Source organism: Sus scrofa, chromosome 7 (assembly GCF_054392235.1).
Source record: "Sus scrofa isolate SSC_HxYL_T2T_F1_AM1 chromosome 7, Sscrofa_HxYL_maternal_Yorkshire_Landrace_v2.0, whole genome shotgun sequence".
NCBI classification, from domain to species: Eukaryota; Metazoa; Chordata; class Mammalia; order Artiodactyla; family Suidae; genus Sus; species Sus scrofa.
This window is the reverse complement of record NC_139389.1, coordinates 126,960,941-126,970,874: the sequence shown is the minus strand read 5'-3', so window position 1 is coordinate 126,970,874 and position 9,934 is coordinate 126,960,941. Positions and strand designations below refer to the sequence as shown.

General features: G+C 59.4%; 1 protein-coding gene across 1 annotated transcript; it reads right to left on the bottom strand.

Moving 5' to 3' along the window:
• Nucleotides 1-986: 986 nt before the first annotated feature.
• LOC396684 (serpin A3-5) lies at nt 987-9,801 on the bottom strand. Its single transcript, XM_013978402.3, has 5 exons — nt 9,716-9,801; nt 7,202-7,855; nt 5,319-5,592; nt 2,475-2,625; nt 987-1,406 (listed from the first exon to the last, which is right to left on the bottom strand). The coding sequence occupies exons 2-5, from the start codon at nt 7,851-7,853 to the stop codon at nt 1,212-1,214; spliced, it is 1,272 nt and encodes a 423-aa protein (XP_013833856.3). The 5' UTR covers nt 7,854-7,855; nt 9,716-9,801; the 3' UTR covers nt 987-1,211.
• Between the last annotated feature and the right edge of the window lie 133 nt (nt 9,802-9,934).

Below are 9,934 nucleotides of genomic sequence, written 5' to 3'. Positions count from 1 at the left end.
CTGACTTCCCTGACAGAGGGTGGGCCTCTCCCGGCAGCTTGTCAGAGCCTTGGTTCATCCACCATGTTGACCATCTGATCCTAAGTCCCATGAAGAACATCATGGAAAAACCTCTGAGGGAAGAATGGCTATGTGGTGCAGAATGCTCTTCAGACAACCGGAAAGTTGGGACAAAATCCTGCCGGCAATAATTAGTAGCCATGGTGTGGCCTTGGGGGAAAAACTGAGCCTCTCTGTCTCTCAGTTGCCTCATCTGTAAAATGGGCCGAGGTGTCGCAGGCATCTCAGGTGCTCATCACAAGCACAAACGGGTTATTCCAGGGGGAGGTCTGAGCAGCCTGCCTGGCAGAGAGCCCTCAAGCCCTTAGTCCTGGGTGTCGTCAGCATGAGTGCCTGGAGCTGTTTGCCTGGAGACCAGGCAGCCCCTGGTCACATCAGGGGGATGAAGGACCCTGGGGTTCCTTTTATTGCGAGGGGGAGGGTGTTTGCTCTTTTTCCCTCCTAGCCCCCACTCTGGGTGGGGGATCCTCTGTCAGGGGTGGACACAGACCTGGTCAGGGGGGAGGGGCTCACCTAGGAATCTGGAATGAGCTCCTGTCCCCAGGTTGGGGGACTGGGGCAGAGGGAAGAGCCTGGGTGGTGAGGGGAGCCCCACTCAGCTGCAGGTGCCAGGGGTGCAGGGGCAGGGCCAGGAGAGGTCAGGGTTGGGAGCCCCTGCCAGGGTCAGCCTGGGGGCCCCTCCTGGGCCCTGGGGCCAGAGACCTGGACGTGGGCATCGGGCAGCAGGGGACCCTCCCAGTTCAGGGCGTGAGTCCAGTGGGTTTGGTCACAGCCTAGAGCTTGCCCTTGGGATGCCTGGTAAAATCCAGGGGCCAGAGTCTAGGGGTATAGACTGTGTGGGAATTCAGGGGCTCAGCCTCATGGTCCAGGGGGCAGCAGGGGTGGAGATGGGCAGATCAGGGCAGAGAAGCACAGGAGGGAACGAGTCCAGCTCAGAAAGATGCTTTATTGCTGTGGGAGGTCTCAGAGCCTCCGTGGAGCAGTGCACAGACTCCTGTGTGTGTGGAGACACCAGAAGGTGACTGTCACCTTCCAAGGGTCAGCGGGATCTGCCAAGGTGAGGCAGCTCATGGCTGAGTAGAGGCCAGGCTGCCCCAGGGCCCAGAGCACTCAGCTCCTTAGCGAGAAGCCCCACGGCTCAGAGGGGAGCTCTAGGCTGGATGGGGGTTGACGACTTTGCCCAGAAAGATGATGCTCTGGGTGTCTCTGAGGACCGTGGCGAACAGAAAGGGGCTGTCAAATCGCACAATGAAATTCTCAAAGGACTTCCTTTCTATGACGACTCCTGTGGACGCGGCTCCTTCCGTGCCCTCCTCATCCACGTCCAGCACGGCGCTGTGGACCACCTGCAGGGACACGAGAGCAGCCCCCCGCAGAGACAGTGTGGCCGGGGTTGAGCAGCCTCCCTGAGTCGCTCTAAGGGGTCTGCCGTTCAGCCAGCATCTGCCACTGGCCTGTCACTGTGCTGTCAACCTGGGCTCTTTGTCCTCCCCACACACCTGCCCGCAGGTGCACAGAGATCTGATGCACAGATGGACAGACGGAGGTTCAAAGGCAGTGAGAGATGGGCCTGGGGACAGAGAGGTCAAAAGCAGGGGCTCCCTGGCCTGGATCTTGGTCTGAGTGCAGAGACTGCGGCCCACACAGCTCCCCATAGTGTAGAGGGCTAGCCAAGGTCCAGGCATTTTTCTTGCAAGCAGCTATGCAAGGCTCCTCCATGTTGAAGCCGCAGAGGAGCTGGCGCTTATTTCTGCACCTCTCCTGCCCCAGCCGAAGTCCCCTGAGACCCTCAGGTATGTGCACAGGGTGTGGCTTCCCATCCCTGGACCACACAGCCCCCTTGGCACACGTGCCTCCTTTGGCAGGTGGCATGCAGGGGAGACAGAGGGCTGCCCAGCCTCCACCCCCGCCCCATGCCCTCTGACCCTTCTGCCTCTAAGATCAGAGTCCCAGGTCCCTGGTGTTCTTCTCTTGTGCTCTCAGTGTGTTTTCATCCCATGCGCTGGAGCTACTGGTATTCCCTCTACCCTCTTCCCTGCTCTGCTGGGCTCTGCGAGCTGGCTGAGAACCATCGCCCTCCTTTTACAGATGAAACCCCTGAGGGCTACAGGACTTTAATTCTGTGCCTTTAAGGGCAGTGAAAAGCAGAGCATGGGAGCGGGGTCCACCGAGGATGCCACCCCAGGACCTTCCCAATGAAGGCTCCTGGGTCACATTCTATTTCAGGGAAGGTGGGGACAACTCCCCAACAGGATTGTCACCCAGCCCTCCTGGGCTTGAGGCTTCCCAGGGGAGATGATTGAGTTGTAGGAAATGCAATTCTTTGGCAAATTCAAGGTCACCTGAACACCTGCCTGGCCTCCACCATGTGCTCCCCATAAGGAGGAGGAATTGTCCAAAGTGTGAAGACTCACCTGGGAAACACACAAGGGTGTTGTATCTGTGATTCCTGACAGGTCAGCCTCCTCACTGAAGATTTTCTGGATGCCCAGCCGGGGAAGGATCTCCTGCAGTTTATAGTCGCTGGAGATGGAAAACCGTGGCAGGTGGAGGGCTTCTATCCGCCTGGGACAGGAGAAGAGAAACCTGAAGGTCTGCTTGACTGGGCGCCCCTTCCCCCCACCTCTCAGCGGGGTGTCCCCGCCTCCTCTCCCACCAGGCCCTTCCCTCTGAGCATAAGGACTCCCTGCCTCACTCCCCCCAGCCCTCAGGCTAACTCCCCTCAGTTCATTACCTATCCGCTCATGTCTGCAGGAGTCTAACTAGCCAGGCTGGCACCAGGGCTGGGGCTGGGGCGGTGCCCATGCCTGGTCCAGCTTCTTCCTTCAAGCTCAGGGGGCCCCTGGACACACCCTCAGATCAAAAGGGATTCCGCAGCTGCTGGGAGACTGTGCAGAGGCTGCTAGTGGCACGGGCACTAGGAGGGCTTCCTGTGGGAGGTGCCATGGAGCCTGAGGCCCAGAGGAGGGAAGGAGCTGACTGGGTGCAGAGGAGGACAGGGGGCAGGCAGATGCACCTGCAGGGAAGAGGGAAGAAAGGGGGGCTGCCCCAGAGTGTGGGAGGCAGTTGAGTGTGGGGGCAAGGAGGTGAGGGATAAGTGGGGGCTTAGTAGTGGGAGGGGGGCGTGGAGGGTTGGGGCTGCACTGTAAGGCCTTGGGGACCTGAATCAATCAAACCAAGGTCCCCCTCTTGTCACTACAATGAGCTCCCCGAGGGCAGGGCTTATTCAGCTTGTGAGCAGAGAGGGAGAAGTTTCTTAGAGCAAAAGTGATGTCTCCCCACCCCAGGACCCCCTCCCCCCAGGACCCCCACCTCGCTGTCTATATTTCCCAGAAGACGCTTGTCAAGGCACCGGGTCTTGCAGATGCAAAAGTGAGGAGGCTTGGGCGCCCTTTCAACCTTGATGCCCTTGGCAGCAGGGGGAGCTCCTCCACCCCGTAGTCAGGCGCTCCTTCATTTGCACTTTATCCATTGATTCAGCAAATCCTTACCGAGAGCCCCCCTCACATGGGCAGGAAAGTGTAGATGCAGGTCCCACTCCCCCACCCCCTGGGCCATAAATCAAAGCTGTTGGATGATATTCTGTCCATTTCCAACTGAGCCCCTGCTCTGGGCTTGGTCTCTGGTGATGGAGGAAGGAGAGGGTTGGGAAGGGATGACATGGGCAGGGGAGGTGGGTCCTCCTGTCCTGGGGTCTCCTGGGATGCACAGTGAGGAGGGCCTGGGGGGCAGCAGCCCCAAGAGGCCTCAGGTGCCCTGGACAGGGGGTGGGGGAGGGGCTGCCGCCTCAACTTCATCTCTAGGCAGGTCTCGGTGCTTTGTGTTGTTTATCAAATGCCTTCCACACCCGTTGACCCCTGGGATCTGCAGAACCTCCCACTCAGGACAGTGGGTCAAGGACTGTCCCTGCACCCCTCTCAGGAGGGAGCTGAGCCCCAGAGAAGCAGAGGGAGTGGGTGGGGGAGGGGGAGCCTGGGAGCAGGGCTCTGGGTCTGGGGATGCCCCTGCACAGCGGCCCCCACACCCTCCCCGTGGCCCCTGCAGACTCGGGCCCAGCACTGCCTCTCCCTCTGTTGTCCCCTTGATGTCAGGCTCCTGAATTCCACGTCCTGCCCTCACTTCATCCAGGACCCAATGCTTCTCACACTTGCTGGCTCCCTCCTGGTCCAATCCCAGCCGCTCCCCCTGGGTGACTGCACCGGGCTCCTGGCTGGCCTCCCTGCCTCCAGGCTTGTCTCTGCAGCATGGTCCCCACTCAGCCCCCTGGGGGATCCTCCTGAAACATGACCCAGTTCATTCACTCTTTGGCCCAAAACCTTGTGATGAGCCTTCATTTTGGTCAGAAGGATCCAGTCAAGGGCTCTGCAGCCCCCACATAACCTGAGCCCCCGGGGGCCCCGACCTCTCCCAACTCCCCTCTTCCTCTTCCTGCTCCAGCCACTCTGAGGCAAATCCTCAGTCACACCAGGTCTGGTCCTATTCTCAGGCTTTCCACTGGCCGTTCCTTCAGCCAGGAATGCTCTTCCCCCAAATATCCCCATGGCTCCGTCTCTTACCTCACACGTCACCTCATGGCCCCTCTGTCTAAACTCCCCAACACCGTCTGCTTCAAATCACTTCACTCTGTTTTCCTCTCCCTCGCCCTCCATTTCTCTCCTTTCAACACACCGAATTATTCATTTAATCTGGCCTGTCTCCCGCAGTCACAGAGGAAGCTGCAGCAGGGCAGTGTTTGCATGTTCTTGGCTCATCCGCCCAAAGGGTCCAAATTACTCCGTGTACAGAGCAGGTGCTCCTTTAACCTGCGAAACCGGAGCTGGATGGATGACTGAAGGAATGCGTGAAGGCAGCGTTGAGCCAGAGCAAAGCTCATCTCAGAGCCCGCCTCCCCTGAACCCGCAGCTGATCCCAAGTCCACCTACCACCCCCCCTTTCAGAGGGGGAGACAAGGAGGACCGCGCAGGAGTGATTGGGGGTTGAGTTGAGGTTCGTCAGGATTCAGTTCATGTTAGAGACAGAAGAAGCCTCAGCTCCAACCCAAGCAGACGTCATCATCTTAAAAAAGGAAACATTCAGACCAAGGCGACGCAAGCAGCAAAGGGCAAGGTCATTCCTGGAAGGGGCGTCCCATCACTGGCCCCAGCCCTGGACATCAGTGAGGCCCCGAGTGCTGGGGACATGGGTCAGGGTAGAGGGTAAAGGCCCAGAAGGCAGGTGCCCCCCGCCCCTGCAAAGCACCGGGTCCTGGGGACAGTCACCTGGGCTGCAGGGAGTCTCTCCACCTTCTCAGCGTCTCCGGGAGCAGCTTGGCTTCCACGGCCGCCATCCTGCCGTCGTCAGGGAGGATGAAAAGCGTGCTGTCATTGCTGGTGTACGGGAGCTCCACCACCGTGCAGGCCAGCTCCTCGTCCCGGAAGTATGGCACGGTCAGGTTCTTAATGCCCATCATGGGCACCCTCACCGTCCTGTTCTTGCTCACGTAGAAATCTGCCTCCGTAGTGAGGTTGGGATCAAAGTGTGTCATCCACTGGGCTGGAGGCAGAGGGAGAGTCGAGAGTCTGAGATGCAAGGGCTGCCTGCCTCTCCCCCCTCTGCCCTGATCCCTGGGGGTGAAGACACCCCACACACCAACACCCCCACGTGCCCCTAGGGGCGGCCTCCTAGGTCTGCACATCCACCTAGGCAGGTGGGGACGCCCTTGGGGGTGGGGCGATCCCCACAGGTCAGGGGGGAGAAGGGACCAGGAAAGAAGCCTGGGTAACTGTGCTACGTGAGGAACCAAGAGGATGTGGGGGGCAAGGGAGAGGTGGGCGCAGGCTGGGCCTGGGGACACAGGGGACATCCTGGTCCTTGAGGGAACAGTGTGAGTGACCAGGGGTTAGGCATTGGCCTGGCAGGGAGGGCACTCCTTCCCCCAGGTTTGGGGACCAGGGTGGAGCAGGAGCCCTGTGGGGACCAGTAAGGCAGGGCAGGGTCAGCAGAGGAGAGCGCTGGGGTCTCCCCACCCCGGGGGTGGATGGAGCACTCAGTGGGGAGCTTCTCCGGCAGAGCAGAGCCCTGGGGCTTCCCTGGGCGTGTGGTCCCCCCACTTCCTATGTTCTACCCCTGCCTGTGCCCCTGTGAGCAGCAGGAGTGGAAGGAAAGCTGGATGGCAGGGGTGTCCCTGGGAAGAAACTTCGGAGGACAAAGTCCTAGGACAGGGCAGAGAGGGAGGACAGGACATTTGATGAATAAACATAACACATCAGGCCTGAATTCATTTTCCAGAAAAGTGCAACACAATTATTTCAATGAGAGAGGAACACACAGACCCAGGAGCTCTTGCTATGGGACCAGGCGCAGGGCTAACTGGTCTCCCTACAGCTGGTATCTCAAGCAGCTCGCCCCCAACTCGGTGGTCCTTCTATGCGTCCTTATCTCTCTGTGCCCCTAGGTGCACTGCACACCCTGCCTCTGAAATCTGTCTGCCTTCACTCTCGTCGTTGTGAACTTCCAGGCTGCACGTCCTTTTCTGAGATCCAACCAATGGGCTGGGCCACTGGACCAACACGAATCTGGGAGAAGGTCCTGCCCTGGAGACCGGCCTCTGCCCCGAGGCCTTTCTCCAGATGGGGCCCTGCCACTTCCAGACTTTAGACGCGGGCTGTTAAAGACCCTGGGATGTGCGGGCTCCTCTGAGCCTGGGTCGTGGTGAAGACAACCACCAGCCCCTCCTCCCCCACAGAAGACACCAAGTCCCCTTAGACAGAGCCCAGGTCAGACACAGCCCGCAGTGTGCACACCGCAGGCCTTCCTGAGCGTGTCCCAAAGCGGCTCCTCGTGGAGGAAGCCGGAGTCCCAGGCACCGCGGCGGTGTGAAAGGAAAGCTCCTTCCTCCGGGCAGCTGGAGCAGCTTCAGTCCGAAGGAAGTCTTGCCCTCTTCAGACCAAGGCTATGGCCTCTCCTGCACCCGTGCCCTGCAGTGACAACTGTCAGCTGGAAAACCCCAGGACAGACCAAGCCTATGGTCAGGCCAGGGCCTGGGAGCCCATGTCCTAACCCAAGGCGGCCCCTTCTGGAATGGGTTGCTGAAAACACGGTAATAGCCCTGAAGCTCAGAACGAAATGGGAGTTGCCTGTGAAACCTCAATGCATCACCCACCTTTAAAGTAAATGTAATTCACCAGGACGGCCTCAGTCACAGGGATAAGCCTCTTGATCAACTCCACGATTTTCCCCTCGGTTTTGTTCTTCACATAGTCATTAATGAGTCTCCTGGCAGCTTCTAAATCCTGGAAGTTAGTGGGGAAGGCCTCGGAGTGGTACAGCTCACGGGCATCTTGGACGAACTTGTCCAGCAGCTCCAGCTGCTCATCAATGAACATGGCGTTGCCCAACCTCAGCTGCAGCAGGTTGCTCGGCCTGTTGAGCGTCCTCAGGAGGTGCTGGAAGCCCTGGTGGATTTCTGCCTCAGGGGTCTCTGTGACATTGAACTTGAGGCCTTCCAGGAGCTCTGTCAGGGTGGGGCCTCGGGCTCCCAAGGACAGGAAGGCCAAGGCCATGGAGACGCTCAGCGGGGAGAAGATGATATTCTTATGACGGTTCGTCAGAGACAGCTGCTTGTAGAGGCTGAAGGCGAAGTCGGTGTTGCTGGAGACCACGGCGGTGTTGTGCACTGGCAGCTTCTTGATCTGGTCCTTCAGGGTCACAATCTTTGAGGCAAGGTCATCCGCTGGGACGCAGTGGACCCTGGAGCAGAGCCCAGCCACCAGGAGGCCCAGAGCCAGGAAGAGGGACATTCCCTCTGCCCTCATGTCTGAAAAGCAAAACTCCTTTAAGTCTCCCAGAGCCAGGTGGTGACCCAAGTGCCACCCACTGTCCCCACCTGTTCTAGGTTCCTGTGTCTCTCTTTCTCTGTCACCTCCCAGGGGGAGGCACCTCCTGGGCTCCCATTATCCAGGAGGCTGGTCTGGGCTCCCTCTCAGCCTTTGAGCAAGTGCGAGAATGGGTCCCAGGTTCCCCAGCGGAGAAACTGGGCCCAGAGAGGGGAAGGGGCTTTTCCCAGGTCCCACAGCAGGCACGCGGAGGAGCGAGGGTGAGAAGCCTGGGGTGCCAGGCTCCGAGGTGGGGAAGCTGGTGATGGGGGAGGTGCTATCCAGGGAGAACCCGTCCCCCTCCTGTTGGGAGAGCAGACACCCTCAGAGGGGACTGGGAGGCAGGGGCTCCTTTTCCACTAGTTTCCCTGTGTGTCCCCAGGTGGAAGCCCAGGGAGGAGCCCTGCCCTGACTCAGGGGCTACAGGGCCCCTCCTGGCCTCTTGATGACAAGTGTGACCTCAGGCAGGCCGGCAGGTCGTGGTGCCTGCTCACAGTGAGGGTTCAGTGACTGGGGCCCCCAAAGGCATCGGGAGCAGAGCTGGAGCATAGGTGGCCATGCTAGGGGCCGGGGGAAAGGCGCAGGTGGCTAGAGTGTTCTTTCCAGCCCCTGCCAGGTGCCCATATGGTGGGTGTCTCCACCATCAGCCTGGAAAGGCCTCCAGGTGGGGAGGAAGCGGCCTGGCCTCAGAGACTCAGAGATGTGAATGAGGGTTTCATTGTGATCACTTGTGATGGCTGCGTGGTGACAAGCAAGTGACTAAAGCTCTCTGGGCCCCAAGTCTCCTCTCTGTCCAGCAAGCTGAATGACAGGAGAAATGATGAGGGAGCCTGGTTCGTAAGAAGAGTTTTAGGTGCCACCTCCTCCACATGCCACCACTTCTGGGACATGACAAGACTCTGATTCCTAGGGACAAGGGACAGGGATACATCTTGATTACCTGCAAGAGGCTGAGGTCAGAGCTGGTGACCTCAGCAAACAGGACCATTGGCCTTCAGCCTCTGCCCACTCCTCTCAGAGTTCAGAGGACAAAGGGCTGCTTGGATGGTGGGGAGGGGGAGGGGAGGGGAGGGGAGAAAAGAGGGCGGGAGGGGAGGGGAGGCAGGGGAGCCGAGTCTCCTGCAGAGGCCAGTGGAAAGGCCTTTGGACAAGCTGAGGGCAGAGGTGATCTCCTCCCCCAACTGTTAGTTTACACAGAGCTATGCAACCATTTCTTTAGAATAGAGTTTTTCCCCAAATATTTTCCCTGGAGAAATAGCCCATGTCTATTAGGCCAGGTTGGGGGGCTGGCTGTGTTTCTGAGGGTCTGTCCTTTCAGTTGCTGGACAGATGCACCTGCCTATCTGCTTGGCTCAGAGCCCTGGAGGGACAGGGATCCCAGGAAACCCCCTGGAGACCCTGCAGGCTCTGCCCAGAGGGACCTGGTGCCCTCATTTCCGCCCCTTGGCCCCCTGAGACTCAGGCTCTGTGCCATGGAGGGAGCCCAACTCATGGCCCTCTTGGAGGTCTGGCCCTGGCAGAGGGGGGGGCACAGCTGCATGAGGGGCACAGCTGGCTCGAATCAGCATCCCACAGAGGCAGAGCCTGAAGGGACCCCCAGAAGCCCTGGGGCAGGACCCTCTCTTTGCAGGATGAAAACTGAGCCACAGAGGCAGGACAGGTCCTCAGAGGGCGCAAAGCCGTCCTCGCATTGGACACATATCCTGCCTCCCTCATGCCCACGTGCCACTGGCCCCGGGCCAAGGCCTAGAACCTCCTGCAAAGGGGCCCCTGTGTCCCCGAGTGGGAGCATCAGGGCTTACCTGCCTCGCAGAGCGGGATGCGCTGAGTGGACCCAGAGCCGCCACCTGCCCGCAATGCTGGGCTTTCCAGGGGCCGCTGCCCATTTATCCCTGCAAAGGTCCCCTCCCCTGTTTGGGAAATGTTTGCGGTGACAACACAGTGTTCCGTCCTCAGACAGGAAATGGGCAGCTGATCATTTCTGGTAACAGCATTTACTATTTGAATAACTTAGTTACACA